Raw genomic sequence first — 17,449 nt, forward strand, 5'->3', positions numbered from 1 at the left:
TGCCAGGGCGCTGCTCCCTGCGTCAAACTAAAGCTTGCTGTGAACCATCTCCACGTGCGTCTACGCGGAGGGTGGGTAAAGGTGCGAGATCGGTCACTTGTTGATTACCAAAAATCTGAGGAAGGAGAATGTGTTGGACCACCCCAAAAGGCACGTGGACCCTCCTCACCAGGGGTAAAAGGGAGTAATAAGAGACACTGATGCCTCGATCGTGCTTTCTGGGCCCAATGACATCGAGGACAGCTCTTTTGTTTGCTGAGCCGAGAGACATTCTTCATCATGTCATCTGTTGACCAATACCTAGGGCATGTCGTCCCTCAGAGCTACAATGCTGGATTCATAGCTCTCAGTTACCTGGTCAGCCTCGTCGGGGCGGCATCGACACTCGAGCTGATCAACCGCCGGACCGGATCGAGAGGGTTCTTTAACCAGTATGTCAACCTGCGGTAATACTTTGGTGCTATGATGCTGATGCGATTAGCTTGCTCTTGGTCAGTTCAGCCATCACCATGGGCGGTATATCGATCTGGTGCATGGTGAGTGACTCAACACTATTGTGGCTACCTATGTACTGATAACCCGTAGCATTTTATCGGTAACCGGGCCATCGACCTAGCGAACCACGAACGCGACTTGCAAGTGGCATACTCCAGTGGCTTTACTGCCGTCTCCTTTTTCGTCCCGATCGTTGTCCTCTTGGCCGCCTTTGTCGCCATTGGTACGAATAATTATATCTCCTGGTGGAGAATCATGATAGGAAGTATTCTCTGTGGTGCTGCTATCTGTGGCATGCACTACCTCGGAAACTCGTCCATCAAGAATTACACATGTATATATCGGCCAGCATTCATCGTTGGCGCAGCTATCATCGCCGTGTTCGCCAGCATTATTGCCCTGTCTCTGTTCTTCGTATTTCGAGGAGTATGGGCTCATTCGTGGTGGAAGCGATCCTTGTCAGCCTTCATTCTCGCCGGAGCAGTGTCAGGAATGCATTGGTGCGCGGTCGTCGGGACCCGGTACCGGCTTGTCAACATACAGACCAAGAATAACGAACCCTCGAGGATTGCAACTGTCATTGTCGTCATCTGTCTGGTAAGTGTGTCCAAGCTCAAGGGCAGAATGTGGCTAATCTTTTTAGTCACTTGGTGCTTGTCTCATCCTTGCCGGCTCCGCCGTTCTTCGTGCCCGGAAGATGAAGAAGTCGGCCCTCCGAGCTCAGCAAATCACATTGGGCACTGCAATCTTTGATAAGCATGGGAGGATTCTGGTTGATCCTGACGGTCTTATGCCCAGTGTGGCCATCACAGACTCGTTCTTGGAGAAGGTATGGGATTTTTCGGATCATTTCCATCACCGGCATTTTGTCTAACACGTGAGTTACAGAATAGTAGGGAGGGTTTCAGCAACACACATCCCATTTTCCACTGGCTTTTTCAGGCCTCACGAAACTGGAGCGGAATTTCAACTCTCTTGGACGGCATGAAGCACCATCTTCATCAGCTACCGCACTCTGGTGCCGATAAGAGCGGCATTCAATTGATCAACGAGCACGGCGAGATGATCAAAGATTATGATGCTATCTTCCGCGAACTTTTCTGTGTAGCTGCTCTGACCCTCTCTGAGCAGTTAGGTGAGCACATCACCTCAATGGGAGTTCTCTGGGATGACGTCCTGTCTACTGGAGCATACCGGACGAGAGTTATGCCGAGACTCAGACGACCACGGAGTCCCATCTCAGACAGCGAAAGTACAGCCAAGGAAGAAGACCAGGCCGGTGTCGATGCGGCCGAAAAGGGGTTTCCGGGTTACCAAACAGAATGCGGACGCGGATCACTGATGCTCTTGGTGCGTCAGGTTCATACAGGCCGTGACGCTGAGAGGTTAACATCGGCCGGTTTCCGGTTCGCCGAACTGCATCAAGTGAGCAACTTGATCCAAGCCAGCATGCAGATCCAGTCTGGTGATTTTGAGAAAACACTACGGGGTCTGGCAACGTACGCCGCCCAGGACAAACAACAATCCTCTGGATCGTACATCGGGCTGTTTGCCATTCGCGCCCGGGTTGATTCTCGTGGCTTTCAGGTGCTGGTTCACAAGGGGGCTAGGCATGTCCTCCCCTCCGAGCGTCTGCACATGGGAAGTATGGACAAGTGGCAAGTGGATTTCTTGAGACAATTCCAAGGGATGCCGGTTTCAAGTCTTGTCCCCAGGCTCTTTGACGACGACGTGGCTCCTGCATCCTCGAATGAAAAGGCCTTTGCCAGACAAATGGGTGAAACCATCAAATCTCTGCGCACGTCCATCAAAGATCCTTTATTTGAGCAGGCAGTGCTCTCCCCGACAGTCGTGCACCTACCAGGCCACGAGAGCCAGGCTGAGGCGGTCATGATAACTTTGCGACTGGTGGTTCCTATCCATTCGGTCCTATCGAGCCCCGACTGCGAATTTGTGCCTCTGAGCATCTTGAAGATGCACCAGGCTTCCGACGGGTGGCATCAAGAGTTTACCCGAGGCGTGCACCGCGAGTTCGGGTCTCTGGTCCAATCTCGTCGTGCGAATACTAGTGAACAGGGTCGTCGATCACGAGCATTCAGCTTCTGGCCGTTCGCATCTTTGAAGACTTCTTCAACAAGAAATTTGAAGAGAAATCCGATGATGGCACTCACAAAGAATCCAAGCTCACCAGTGTCGGCACGATCCAGCTCAACCGTCAACCTATGCCCACCCAACAGCACCAGCCGACCAAGATCAGTTGACACAGTGGATGAGCTCAACAAGCCCAAGTCCCAGGATGACTGGCGAACGGCACCGCCATCTTATGGAGGTATCCTGGTATTCAAGGAGGTGACAGTCAACGTTGACAAGAGTGAAGGAGGCCGTGGAGATGGAAAAAGTCAGGATACGATGGTTATTGAGACGTCAGATGGGCTTCACACAGCATCAATGTCAAGCATCGAGCTGCAACCGATGACCAATATAGGTACGGATGCTCATATCGGGTCGCAGGATACTGGAAATGTGAATGGGAACATGTCTAACACTGTGACATTTGTTGATATCTTGTTTGCGGAAGCAGTTGGGAGTGGTTTATAGTTTAATAGTAGAATAATAAGTAAAGGAGGCAACCCTCATCCATGAAAACGACGCCCTCAACAGGATTGTTATATGCTCTGGAAGACATATAATTCCTATTACTTCCTCCACGTCAAGTCCCAAGATCAACACGACCTAAGATCAAAACGGCTGTAATTTGTCAGCCTTATGCCTGAAATGCGGCCATGTTCCAACTTTATCTTCGAGACGCGGAGGAGCAGCCTCATTAAGTTCGCTTCAAGCACTTACTAACGGTGGGAATAGCTTGATAATGACCGGCGAGGTCCGTGGGCCAATAAAAGAGGCACTAATAAACTGGACTTTGAATAGTTTAGTCAGCGGCCTTCCCGGTCAGCGGGTATGATCAGTAGCATCAGCGTCACACAGCCCCATTGAATCAGGATGCTAAACTACTTCCATTTTTGGAAGTACGGGCAGCTTCATCTTCGCCAGCTCAGAGTTCCCATACATCTCACCCTATATGCACTGACTTGGATCACCTTGGCCTCGCTCGAATTGCATGAGTCTAAGGCAACGAGGGTTACAATGGAATCGTACACGATGCTATTGGTTTCACTGTGCCCACCATACTGACTTAGCGGTGACTTTAGAGTGGGACCTGGGAGGCGCACGGGTACCCGTGCGCCCGTTCGGCCCCCTTGGAAGCCCGACCAGAGTCACCCGACCGACTTCAACCTCCCTCGCCGATCGGTGAACTCACTGGAGGGCCCGTAATCACAGGACTGTGGATTGAGTTACTGTGATTTGTAACTCTCCTATCTTGTTCCTCGGCTCAAAGAAAGTAGGATCGGCTTGACAGTGCCAGTGAACACGAAAGGTCTGCAGGATGAAAAGTTAATGTCACGCAAATACGCCATCAGCTTAGCCGCCTCCAAGGAGGAGAAACAACCTGGTGAGACATTTTGAAGACGGAATAATACGCCAATATCTTCATTTCTTGGCCTGGAAAGACCTTGACAAGAAAATCCCGCCTCTCGTCTGAGTCAGATCGGGTTATCGGAGTACGGGCATCATACGATCGCATATCGCACATGGATGAACAAAGCCCTGGAAAAGCTAGATTACTTTTTAGGTAATTCCCGGAACTTGCCATGAGTAGGTTGCCTGGGCTTATTAGTTGCGGTGGGATCATATTTCGCCGAGCCTGACGAGCGGTAAGGGCTCTTCAGCTGAAGCTGACGTCTAGGGAACCTGGGCACCCCGCAAAATCCCACGCGTGCACCCGAAGGCAGTGCAACGGTGAGCCGAACCGCTGTCTGGGGTTGGTCCCATGTGACTTCCATCCGAGTCCGGAGTCTGTAGCTCGGGTGGGGGTACCGAGTTGCATAACGATCCCTACTAGTGTATAGTATTCACTGTGGAGGGATCATGGAGATGGTTAGAGAGCAGTCATATGCCCAATTACGAGGTCTGCCATCCGGAAAGGGCTGATCCTTCACGCAGCACAAGCCAGAAGATAGGTGGTCCCGGCTTCCTGCAAGGGTCGGATAGCGATTGCCGTCCCCTTTCTTGGCTGAGATGCTCAATACGACCAAAGGCCTCGATTTGATGATCCTAGAACACCCTGCCGGCCTTAGTCTCCAAATGTTGATCGCTGCATACTGGCGCCAAAAGCACCCTGGTTTCCCGCCCCCCGAAGCCTCAACACCATGATCACGGTTCCTCAATTCCGATACCAGAATAGGCATCTCAAGTAAACTAAGCATCTGGCTCTTGGCTGGATCTGGCAAAGTTCTGCGAACCATTGCCCCTGTCTAACCGGAGTTTGCCAAGCGTTGAAGGAGTCCATTGAACCCCGCTCTGCGAGGACGACATTCGCTTTACACATCCTCGGATGAGAAACGCACGCTGTGTGAACGACGTTATTTGCTTGTGAATCTCTAATATGCCTGATGAATTGATAGTAACTGACCTCAATCCGAGACGCTTCAGCATGTGAATATCGAAGTGAGCGTTCTCCAAATTGTATAAAAAGCCACGTCGGTGTTGTGTAATCAGAAAACTTCAGCACACATCATCCTCTTCAGATAGACAATCCAACTCAATCGACTCTCATATTGAGACCTCTGTCATGATGCTTGTCCTATCTCTTCTTTCCATAATTGCCTTTACGGCAGCTGGCCCAGTGCCCTCTGTTGATGAGAATACTCAGGTACTTGAGCATCGAGGTGAGCAAATTGATCGATATGAAGCTCCAACGAATACGAGCTAACATATAGCTTAGCTGTGACAGTCACGACGCAGGATCTGTCAAACTTCAGGTTCTATCTCCAGCATGCTGATGCTGCGTATTGCAATTTCAATACAGCAGTTGGCAAACCAGTCCACTGCGGTGCTGGGAATTGCCCTGATATTGAAAAGGACGCTGCTATCGTTGTCAGTTCGGTAATGTTAGTCAACTGCCCCAAGATCACGAATAGTAACATGAGGACCATGACTCACAAAGCTTTCTAGTGGTACGAAGACGGGCATCGGTGCCTATGTGGCAACTGACAACGCTCGTAAGGAGATAGTTGTCTCTGTACGTGGCAGCATCAACGTGCGAAACTGGATCACAAACTTCAATTTTGGTCAAAAGACCTGCGACCTTGTTGCTGGCTGTGGCGTTCACACCGGCTTCTTGGATGCTTGGGAGGAGGTTGCAGCCAATATCAAAGCTGCTGTCTCCGCAGCGAAGACTGCAAACCCGACTTTCAAGTTCGTCGCTACCGGACACTCCCTCGGTGGTGCCGTCGCTACTGTTGCGGCTGCGTACCTGCGCAAAGACGGCTTTCCTTTTGACCTCTACACCTATGGCTCTCCAAGAGTAGGCAACGACTTCTTCGCCAACTTCGTCACTCAACAGACGGGCGCTGAATATCGCGTCACACATGGTGATGACCCCGTCCCACGTCTTCCTCCTATCGTCTTTGGATACCGTCACACTAGCCCAGAATATTGGCTTGACGGTGGCCCACTTGATAAGGACTACACCGTGACCGAGATCAAGGTTTGTGAGGGCATGGCGAACGTTATGTGCAATGGTGGCACGATAGGTCTGGACATTCTTGCGCACATCACCTATTTCCAGAGCATGGCCACTTGTGCACCAATCACGATCCCATGGAAGAGGGACATATCAGATGAGGAGTTGGAAAAGAAGTTGACTCAGTATAGCGAGATGGATCAGGAATTTGTTGAGCAGATGATTTAGGCTCAAGAGAGAATTAGTCTATAGTCTTCCTTGCTGGCAAACAACTAGTAAACGACCTCTAGACTTAGTACTAAAGTTAGTTTTTAGAAAATATATTTTGTTTCTTATTAATATAAATTAGTAAAATATTTTATTTTTTATCTTAGGTTTATTTAAATATAATATAAAATATTATAAAAAGTCGTAATATTTTATTAAATATTAATAATATAAGTAAAATATATATAATAATTATAATAAGTTTGTATAAATAAAAAGTTTTAAGTATAATCTAAGTAATATAATTTAAGTTATATTTAATAATATACTTAAGATATAAAATATAACTAAGTTATTTTAATAGCTAAGGTAGCTTATATATAAAAAAGTATAAATAAAATTTTATTTATTTATAATTATTTGTTTAAATAATATTTTTTAAGCTTAATATATAATAAAACTAATAATTTTAATATTTAATTTAAAAATTAATAAAAATAAAAATTAATTTCTTTAATTTTTAACTTAATTAAGTTATTATATTAAGTATTTTTACTTAGCTAATAATATTATTATTATATTTCTTTATATTACTTAAAATAGGGATTAAGATATTTAATTAATATCTTAGTAATTTTTTTAATAAAGGCTCTATACCTAAAGCTAAAGGTCTTAAAAAGCTTAAATTAATAAGGTTTAGCTATATAATTATTAATAGCTTTAATAATATACTAAAGCTAGCTCTATTTATAATAAATAGCTTATATCTTAACTAATTAAAGAGATTAAAATCTAACCCCTTTGTATAATAGCTCTCCCCTCTAATATTAACCTTTTAATTACTTTTATAATTCTTAATTACTTAAAGAGGTTAAAATTATTTTTATTATTTTTACAAGGGGAGGTTTAAATATAACTAATAATAACTATAACTAACTAATCTATAACTAATTAATTAATTAATAATATATTAATAATTATAATAGCTATTTTCTATAAAGACCTTTAACTAAATAATTAAAATAAGATAACTAATACCTATTAATATATCTTTTAATATAACTAAGATAACCTTAGCGAGGAAGTTTATAAGCTTTATAGGAGAATAAAAAGTATTTATAATAAGCTATAAGAAATAATATTAAATAAATACCTTTAAAGTATTATATTAAATAAAGGCTTTAATAATTTAAAATATATTAAACTTATAATCTTTAATTATAATATTTTTTTTTATTTAGCTTTTTTTTATTTAATAATAATATTAATGAAAGGATTAATTTTATTAAAAAAAAAGCTTTTTGTATTAAAAGCTTTTAAAAAAAGGCTAAAAGAAAAACAAGTTCTTATTAATAAGAAAGATTAATTCCTTAGGGACTTAAAATATAATTAATATATAGCATAGCTTATAACTCTTATTATAAGTATTAATACCTATTATAATATTAAATAAGAGGATTAAAGAAGTCTTATTATAGCTAGCTAAGATCTAGCTATATAGCTATAGGCATAATTATATTAGAAAATAAGGACTATTAGTATTATAGGTTTTAGAGGGATTAGTTCCTAAAATTAGTATTAGAGTTTTATAAACCTAAAAAGAATTAATACTAGGGCTTAGTGCTAAACTTAGAGATAAATAGAGGCTTATAGGTTTAATTAATTAAACCTATCTAATTAAATATAAAATATATATATCTTAGCTTATATAAATATATAAATAATAATAATTTTAATATTAAAAATACTTAATATAATTTCTAAATAATATTATATTAAGATTAAATATTATATTATTAATAATATAAATTATAATAATAAACCTTATAAATAATTATAACTTATTAAATACGTAACTTAAGATTATTTTATATAGCTTAAAAAATAAAAAAATATCTTAGATTTAATAAAAGCTTATAATATATTAAATAATTAAGAAATAATTAATTAAATAATAAAGATATAACTTAAGAGATTTTTATAATATTTATATAATTATAATACTTATTTATTATATATATTAAGCTAAAAGGGATTAATAAAATTAAAATTTATTTTTTTAATCCTAAGACTAAGTTTAAAAATATTTATCTTATCTTAGATTAAACTTAAAAAACATTAATTTAAAAAATATCTTTTAATATATAAAACTTATTTATTAATATTTTTTATATACAAGCTACCTTAGTAAGTAATCTACCTTAGTTATATTTAATATATTAAATATATTATTAAATATACTTTATATTTTTTACCTTAGAGTATATAACCTAATTCTTTACTAATATAAAACTAATATAACTAGGTTTATTTCTTAGAAATATCCTCTTATTATAAGTTTAGCTTATTTTTATAACTTTGGCTTTTATAATTTTATTATAATTATAAGACTAAGTATAAGAAGTATATCAACTAAGGAAATAGCTAGTTAACTAAAAAAAACTAAGAAAAATACTATTATTTTTATAGAGATTTTTAATAAAAATAAGTCCCTAAGTTAATTAAAAAAACTTAAAAAGTCTAAAAGTATTTAAGTAACTTAAAATATAAAAAAAATAATTACTTATTAAGAAATATTAAATAATAAAGTCTTAAGTTATTTAAAAAGATATTTTTTATATAATAAAAAGTAACTTTTTTCTTTATCTAAAAATATATAAAAAAAAAAGATATCTTTTTTCTTAATCAACCGGCTATTTCCTTAGTCAACGTACCCCCTGTGCTTAGTCCTCTAAGTGCAACCGAGACCAAGCACGGGGGACCGGGCCGGTCTCTAGGCCCCCTTAAGTATTCTATAAAATCATAAGCAAAGGGTTTTTAATGCCCTTTCACCGTTTAACCCGAGTTGGTTAGGCGCCGTTGTCACTAAAATAATCGTTTTGCTCAGACGTCGCCACTCAATACACATACGTGACGTCAACACGCTCTAACCGATCCGTTGCGCAGAAGGGTAATACGTCACGCGACACACCACAAACCTGCTTACAATAATTATTTAATAAGCTCTGAATTATCTCTGATCATCGTTCGAAACATTCCTGAAGTCACACTACAACTTGTTTGTGATTCTAAGGATTCTTCCTTTGTCCTTTTGTTACAAGTGCCTTCACTATGTGGTCCTTTGTACAACGCCGCCAGATCGCCAAACAGGTGAAGCTCGACCTCGGAAAAGACCCTGCGTACCTTGAGAAAGGGAGAACGTTGGGTCAACGAGAACGACGCAAACCTTCGCCTACTAGCGAGGGACAACCCGAGAAACAGAACCGCCAAGACAGCCCTGGACAAGGAGACCGTGACTTCATCCTAGTGCGCAGTGAGGGAGACTATGACCCTCTAAATCCATTGAACTGGACAGTCCTCGAGAGAACCAAGACCATTTTCATCTTATGCTTCCTAATTATTACCCAAGCATGGGCTGGTGCGGCAGAGTCGATGGGTAACTTGGCCGCCAGCCAAGAATTCCATGTCAGCAAAGTTGCCGAGAACTTGGCAACAGCCGTTTATCTCTTCGGCGTTGGAACTGGCGCCCTCTTTGTTGGTCCAATTTCAGAAACCGTGGGGAGAAACCCAACCTATCTAGTGGCAACCTTTTGCTACCTTTGCTTCGTCCTCGGGTCTGCGCTGACGCCCACATTCGGTGGACAAGTCGTATGCCGATATTTTGCGGGATTATCTGCTAGTGCTACGCTCACCATCAACGGTGCAAGCGTGAACGACCTGTTCCGCCCGGTCAAGAGAGCCTTGGTCTTCCCAATTGTTGCTTGGGCGAACGTGGCAGGTAAGCCAGGCTTGACGTGAAGTTTTTGAAACCTTGGTTCGCTGACTGCCTTAGCCCCAGTCATCGCACCCGTGGCGGGCGGTTGGATTGTCTCTAACCCAAAACTCGGCTGGCGCTGGACCGAGTGGGTGACGTTGGTTATCTCTGGCGCAGCTTTCCTCGTCGCGTTACTGTTTCTCCCAGAGACGTACTTCCCGCTTTTGCTGGACTGGAAGGCAAAGGAACTTCGACGTCTCACTGGAGACGAACGTTACTCTTCGGAGCATTCACAGAAAGCGTCATTTTGGAAGCAACTACGGCAGACTCTGCCGCTCCCCATGACTTTCTTCCGTACCGAACCAGTCATCATTGTTCTCGGGTACTACCTGATCCTGCTCTACATTCTGCTTTTCACTTTCCTCTCGGGGTTCGACTACATCTTCAAAGAGACCTACGGCTTATCTCCTGGTCTCCAAGGGTCCTGTTTTGCCTCTATCGCCGCGGGCTCAACTGCATTCGCCTGTTGCACTCCCGGCCTGTATAGTTGGGCACGTTGGCACACAGAATTTGTCCGAGGGGCCCCCTTGAAACCAGAATTCAGACTGTGGCCTGCAATAGTTACTGCCCCATTGCTTCCAGTTTCTTTATTCTGGCTCGGCTGGAGTAACTACCCTACAATATCGAAATGGAGCGGTCTCGGCGCTTGTTTTGTGTTTGGCGTCGTGTTGACGGCTGTTTATGTTAGCAGCTATGAGTACATAACTGATAGCTACCGAGATCATTCGGCGATTGCGCTTGCGAGCATCACGATGGCGCGGTACTTGATTGCTGGTGGTATGGTCATGGCGGCACGTCCTATGTATGAGGGAATCGGAGTTCACTGGACAATGACTCTCTTGGGTTGCATTGCTGTTTTGTTAACACCAGCACCGCTTCTGTTTAGGTTGTACGGACCCAAGCTTCGGAAGAAGAGTCCCTACGCAATGACAGAAACGCACCCCTAAATCTACTTTACCATTGGCTTGGGAGGCTGCAAAACAGGTTTTTCTTTATTTTACCAGCCGTGATTGCATGATATGGTACACCCAGCCTCCAGTTATTAACATAACAGCTAATTTCTAGTAAATCTCTAGCACATCATAGCATCATATCCCAATGCCCTCCGATAATAACAACCTCGCAAGTGTCGCAGGCACCATGAACGCATGGCTCCAATCTATAAGCCAGTGACGCCCTAGGAGAGGGTCAAAGGACTGACTGTTCCACAGAGACCGCATTATCAAGCCTCTCGGGGACTAGAATTCACTTAGTTGACTTGGAAATCATGCCCCTACTAGATAACGAACCAGACAGCCACAAGCACTGCATAAGTGCCACCCCACTCAGCAAGATGATCGTTGACTCTGAGAGCTCTATCGTCTTTTGATATGTGTTTACTATGTCGTGTGGATGTCAGCGAATGGTTGCGCTATCCTTTTCCATAGCAATACTGGACTTGTGAGTCTAACGACAAACACATCGTCACCACCTACCGATTCTCTGACTTGAGGCTCGCGCATGTTTGTTGGCCTTCGCTCGGGAGCCTTTCCGATATCGTTACCGGTGCACCTCCTGCTCGCACTTCCTAGTCGTCAGAGTCGAAGTGGTTCTGGTATGGGGAACATTATCTCTCTTGTTTTTTTTTTTTTCCACCTTTAAGACGCCATTGCAAGGTATACAGCACAGATATTGCTATGCTGAAGAAGATCATGAAGCAGATGTAGCTCATGCCTACATGAGAGAGGGCTAAGCTAGACTATTAACTGGACAACCTGGAGAGAAAGATGCAAAGACTAGCTGTCGTGTTTTTATCGCTACAGTTTCCATACAGCAAGATGGTATCCAAGTCGGCTTCTGTGGCCATATCAACGCCAAAAAAAATAGACTCCAGATATCCCTGGCGTTTCGTGGCCAGTTTGACAGCATCAAACTGTCCACGCAGGGCGAGTCTCTCTCCCTCTCTCTCTTTTCCTTTCGTGAGATAGAACTCGTGAACAACGCGCTTTATGTTGCTGTTTTCGGCAAGAGTCTCTTGGGTAGATCACTGCAACTTAGCTTGTGAGAACGGAAGATTGACTGGGTGACTGAAGAACAATTACCGTGAAGGTACTGGTTTTGAGTGGTTGTCCATCTTGTCCCGGGCCTTGTTGCTCGGCGGGTTGAGTGAGTGGCTCAAGCTTCGCTATTTGCGGATTGTCGTTTCTCTCAAGAAACGTGACTTGCTGTTCTGAATGCTTATCTTCCCGCTCATCGTGACCTTCGGGTTCGGAAAAGGGGCGGGTGCTCTTGACCGGCGTCGAGGGAGGAACGAGAATCTGAAGCCGTGCCATGGGCGAAATAAAGGTTATTGATAGTGCCGTGGTGTGCAAAAAGATTGATACAAAGCTTAGCTTCATTCAAATATGTCATTAGCTAGTTTGGAAGAAGGCACATTAGCAACTGACGCCCCGTGGTTTTAGATGTTTAGGTGGTGCAGTAGTTGACTTCCTATTAAACTGCGCTGGCTCGAGACGCTATTAAATCCACCCCCATGCGCCGACTCCGACTACCTTACCGATACAATTATTCGCACTTTCAACACATGACTGTGCAATTCACCATAGTGATCGGCTTTGTCTATGCAAGTGCCTCCGACTATGCCTCCGACTAGTGACCATCGACGCGTACCAAGGACCAGTGGCCACCCTTCAACTCGCCTGAGGTTTCAAGACTCCCACTTCTCAATGTCTGCCGACATGTGTCCTTGGAATATGTATTCACATATGCTGACATTCAGTATGCTGGTCGCCACCTCGCCCGTGCCCACTGTGCATGGGCACCCGGTGCGCACTCGACACGGTGGCACCTCTCTACGTCAACTCGTGTAACAATAACACTGCGACGGCCACTTGTTTTTGTGTGCTCTATTCCGTGTGAGCATCTACGGGTGATTCTGCAACAAGACTCAACTAGCTTGAACAAATCTCAGCCACGATACACCAAGTCTATGACCAGCCACAACCTTCCAGACTGAATATACCACGCCTGAACTAAGAAGTGGCCAGCTGAGCCGACCAGACGATCTCAGCGGGCTGTTTCACTTCTTTCAATGGAATATTCTGCACTGGTCACAGCTGCAACGGATAACAACGCTGCCGTGGATCACAGCAAGGCCGTCATGCATTACACCATCCTCTATTCTACAAACAGATCCATGATGTCCATTGAGACAAAATACTCTGAACATGCCCCCTTGGGCACTTTTTACACCCACACTCTTGAGTTTGTTTTTGCATATCTTTCTGTTGCAGGAACAGCTCTACAGCGAAGCCCTATATTCTAGGACTAATGGGGCAGGAACTTCATCATCACCGACTAAAGTGCAATTTTGACGCTCTTTGGATCTTGGGTTGTGTTTTTGGAACACTCTATGTTGATAGGCCGAAAATTTTGGAATAGTCCTATATAAGTATGATTTTGAGGGATCAGTTTAGTTTCTATGGCAATGTGTTCTTTATTATAGTTGAAACTCGGCCTTTGATGGGTTAATTGAGCCAGAAGATCGTAGTTTCTATGGATCAATGTGGTGCCCCTGAAGACACCCCATTAAGTGGTCTATATTCCTAACAAACGGCAGTGGTGATATAAGCATGTGGAATTGATGGAGTGAGGGAGGAGTAAGGCAGCCCGATCTTTCAGAATGTGCGCACTTCGCCAGAGACTGGGGAATTATCAACATCATGTCATATTCAATACTGTAACTATCCCCCTCATGTGACGACTAACACCTACCTCTAAATAGTACACCTCTTACGCCTTATCTGTAATACTTTCGTTCTTGCGGATCCCAGTATCAGTCTTTTGCGAGGCAGTATCCTCAATGACACCATTCAGTATCGCAGAGCCTTCAAACCTGGTGTTAATCTCTTCAAGCTCTAGTCCCTTGGTCTCAACAAAGGTAAAGTAAGCAATAATGAGGAACGCAAAGTTCCAGGATGCGTTGATGAAATAAAACTTCCAGCCCAGATCAGCCATAGCATAGGCCATGGCGAAGGAGGCGAGAAGGCTTGAGGCATTCGTCAGCTTATGTCAGGAATTTGAGACTTCTTAAATAGTCACAACTTACCCAAATCCAGAATCGAGCATGCGGAAGATAGCAATGCCTGTAGCACGGAGCTTGAAGGGCGACACCTCTGTTGGGTACAAACTTGTCATGGGCGTGATGGAGAAGGCGTAGAAGCCCTGAAAGACAAAAATGACAGCAATGGTGCCATAAATTCCCGAGGTATTGGTGCTCTCGCCATAACCTATGGGCACGGCTGTCAGGGCCATATTCGACCAACCAGCTGAAAGGACTCACGTTTGATAAGACCGCCGATCAACAGCAGCGTTGCTGTCATACCGCCGACACCGATAAACGTCTGGATTCTGCGACCAAGGACGTCGAGCATGAAACTGCCAAAAATGGCTACAGCAAAAGACCAGCAGTTAATGATGACCTGTACTTGTGTTTGGGTGACCGGATTTGTGATGCCAGCTTGGCTGAGTATCTTTGTCAGGTAGAAGCTGGACATAATTGTCAGCGACCAAGGCACGTCGCATTGAAAGTCCTTACTCACGAGATGATAAAGTTGCCGAACATGTTAATCATAGGACCGAAGCTGCAAAGAATTGCAAGTCTCCGCCTGTTTGCCTTGGTTGCGATAATCTCTCTCCATGGATTGCGAGTATACTCCGCCGCCTCACGGACAATAGTGGCCCTGACGTCGCGTAGCTGCTCCTCTGCTTTCTGTAAGTCCACATTGTCCTTGCCTTGCATGATAATCAACACTTCTAGGGCCTCCTGGTTCCGGTCGTGTGCAATCAGCCAGCGAGGAGACTCTGGCACAAACGGAACAATGAGGACAGCCAGCGCGCTGGGGACGAACTGAAGTAGAGAAGGCAGTCGCCATGCCCAAGTACTCTGGATGTTCTGACTGCCGTAATTAACAATGGCCGAAGCAAGGCTGCCAACGTAGTAGCAGGAAAAGAAGAGTCCCAGAACGCGCGCACGTCGGTGAGGCGGAAGCAGCTCACCGAGCAGCGTCGGTGCAGCTCCATTGCTAATTGCAGAGCCGACACCGACGATAAACCTCGCAATGACAAACATGGGCACATTCTGGGAGGCAGCCTGCAGGATAATGCCCACAACACTGATGGCTGAGGCGACGTAGATGGCACGTCGACGACCAAAGTAGTCTGGGACAGGCTGCATGAGAAAGGCACCAAAGATGCCTCCTATCCACATGGCAGCATTGTTGAGGCCCTCGGTAGCGGTGTTGAGATGGAAGTACTCTGAGTAAGAGGGCAAGATCAACAACCCATTCATGACAGACGAATCATATCCGAGGGTCTTGATAGTCATTAGCAAGAGATTATATAGTAGTTCGGCTGACTTACTGCCGAATTGACAATAGTGACAGCGAGTAGCAGGGGCATTAAAACCCTATGGTCCGCAGGCACCAGCCTGGAGACATGTTTTCGCCCGAAGCCCATCCTCGTGGCGGTAACTGAACTTGGCGGAAGAAGAGTTGATGGTAGAGCTAGAGACTTAGGAGTTGGTCTTTTGCAGCCTGCGGGGATCCGAACACCAGAAGCAGAGTTATTAGAAGTATCTTATACTTCACAAGCATGACTGTTCCTATCTGTAATTTCTTATCGGTTATTGGCTACAAGGGGCGTTATTATCTCTGGGGTAGAGATAGAGTCTTATCTGACAGATGCTTATCCGCATCCGGAGTAGATCTCTGGGGAACCCCCCACAGACCCTGGCGAAGCTTGGGTGAGCTCGGGTGAGCTCGGGCGAGCTCGCCCACTAGTTTACCTTGTACAGCCTCTCCACGTACCATAAGATCTCGGGTATTTTAGGCCATTGATACGAGTCCTTGGGCATGAGTCAGGACTACACCGACTCTATTTGCTTCAGGACCATACTCAGTTTGAGTTACAAGCGCAAGCCCGCCAGTCATGCCCGCGTCTATTCGAGAGTGGCCCGCATGGGCAGAGTACACCAGTGAAGACGCTGCATCAGTTAAGGACCCAGAGTTCTTGGCTATCAAAAAGTCCATCATCGCAGAATACGGCGCCGAAGCCCTCCGCAAGAGCTGGATCAAGGTGTGCAAGCAGCTCGAGGCCATCACCGATGAGATTGCAGACAAGGGAAATACAATCATTCCTACGTTTGAGACCTCCCAAGTCCTCGATGATGGCTTCACGGCTGTTCAAGAGCAGGAAATCAAGCGAATTGGCGCCTTTGTCTGCCGGGGCACCGTTCCAGCAACTGAGACGACATCCCTTTACAGCGACTTGAAGCAATACGTTGCAGACAACAAAGACTCCATCCAGGCTTGGCCGGCAGAAAGCCCATCGATGCTTGTCCTATACAACTCTCCTACTCAGAATGCCCTACGTTCGCACCCGAACCACCTCAAGCTCCAGCGCAAGCTAAACGAATTATGGCACGACTCGACCGATGAGACATCCCCAGACCCTCTTGTGTACCTTGACGGCGTTCGTGACCGCGCTCCGGGACAGCCATTTCTTGGCTTGGGCCCTCATATAGATGCAGGGAGTCTCTGCCGCTGGGCGGACCCGACCTATCGCAAAGTCTATGGCAGCATCTTCTCCGGTGAACCAGACAACCACGACCCATATGACCTTGGCGTACGTAAAAACGCAGACCAAGAGCTCTACAAGGGCATGGCACACTCGACCGTCATACGCACGTTTCAGGGATGGACGGCTCTTACGCCCACAGCCCCGAGAGAGGGTACTATCATGGTATACCCTAACATCAAGACTGCCATTGCGTACGTGCTACTACGACCGTTCTTCACTCCGCCCCAAGATCTGGCGTACATCATGGACTCTGAGAAATGGACGCTGAACGATTCGACTGGCTGGTTTCCTGGAACAACAAAGCCTGACAGCCAGCGACTTAGCCGGGCGTCGCATCCTCATCTTAGACTGGAGGAATGCATGGTGTACATGCCCCAGATAAACCCAGGCGATACCGTATGGTGGCATTGCGATGTATGTCTTTCTAATCCCCACCTACTTGCGTCGCTGATCCTTTATAAGATGTGTCATGCCGTAGATACCGAGCACCTAGGTCAAAACAACGCATCGGTCGCATTCATTGCCGCATGCCCTACGACCCCTGTGAACGAATTATACGTCAAGAGACAGCTGGCCGCTATTTTGGGAGGACGCCCGGCTCCAGACTATGCGGAGGGTAATGATGATCTAGATGAAACTGCAATGAAAGGATACGTTGGCCTGGGAGGACTCGGAGATGAGGCACGTCGAGCATTTGGCTTTCACCTTCTGGGCACTGCGTAACCCTTAAC

At 44.9% G+C, this 17,449-nt stretch overlaps 5 protein-coding genes across 5 annotated transcripts; 4 read left to right on the top strand and 1 right to left on the bottom strand.

Moving 5' to 3' along the window:
• Nucleotides 1-279: 279 nt before the first annotated feature.
• NCS57_01456800 (MHYT domain-containing protein) lies at nucleotides 280-3,093 on the top strand (the record flags this gene model as incomplete). Its single annotated transcript, XM_053064168.1, has 5 exons — nucleotides 280-431; nucleotides 482-536; nucleotides 586-1,092; nucleotides 1,139-1,324; nucleotides 1,384-3,093. 5 exons carry the CDS (start codon nucleotides 280-282, stop codon nucleotides 3,091-3,093), a joined length of 2,610 nt encoding a protein of 869 aa, XP_052906451.1.
• Nucleotides 3,094-5,185: 2,092 nt separating this feature from the next.
• On the top strand, nucleotides 5,186-6,307 carry NCS57_01456900 (Lipase; the record flags this gene model as incomplete). The annotated part of the gene is made up of 3 exons (XM_053064169.1): nucleotides 5,186-5,282; nucleotides 5,339-5,504; nucleotides 5,569-6,307. The coding sequence occupies 3 exons, from the start codon at nucleotides 5,186-5,188 to the stop codon at nucleotides 6,305-6,307; spliced, it is 1,002 nt and encodes a 333-aa protein (XP_052906452.1).
• Nucleotides 6,308-9,397: 3,090 nt separating this feature from the next.
• Nucleotides 9,398-11,047, top strand: NCS57_01457000 (MFS domain-containing protein; the record flags this gene model as incomplete). Its single annotated transcript, XM_053064170.1, has 2 exons — nucleotides 9,398-10,064; nucleotides 10,119-11,047. 2 exons carry the CDS (start codon nucleotides 9,398-9,400, stop codon nucleotides 11,045-11,047), a joined length of 1,596 nt encoding a protein of 531 aa, XP_052906453.1.
• Nucleotides 11,048-13,871: 2,824 nt separating this feature from the next.
• On the bottom strand, nucleotides 13,872-15,596 carry NCS57_01457100 (MFS domain-containing protein; the record flags this gene model as incomplete). The annotated part of the gene is made up of 5 exons (XM_053064171.1): nucleotides 13,872-14,127; nucleotides 14,188-14,368; nucleotides 14,422-14,627; nucleotides 14,681-15,453; nucleotides 15,501-15,596. The coding sequence occupies 5 exons, from the start codon at nucleotides 15,594-15,596 to the stop codon at nucleotides 13,872-13,874; spliced, it is 1,512 nt and encodes a 503-aa protein (XP_052906454.1).
• A 471-nt stretch (nucleotides 15,597-16,067) lies between these two features.
• On the top strand, nucleotides 16,068-17,441 carry NCS57_01457200 (uncharacterized protein; the record flags this gene model as incomplete). Its single annotated transcript, XM_053064172.1, has 2 exons — nucleotides 16,068-17,132; nucleotides 17,181-17,441. 2 exons carry the CDS (start codon nucleotides 16,068-16,070, stop codon nucleotides 17,439-17,441), a joined length of 1,326 nt encoding a protein of 441 aa, XP_052906455.1.
• Between the last annotated feature and the right edge of the window lie 8 nt (nucleotides 17,442-17,449).

The sequence above is a fragment of the Fusarium keratoplasticum genome, chromosome 13 (genome assembly GCF_025433545.1).
Source record: "Fusarium keratoplasticum isolate Fu6.1 chromosome 13, whole genome shotgun sequence".
Lineage (NCBI taxonomy): Eukaryota > Fungi > Ascomycota > Sordariomycetes > Hypocreales > Nectriaceae > Fusarium > Fusarium keratoplasticum.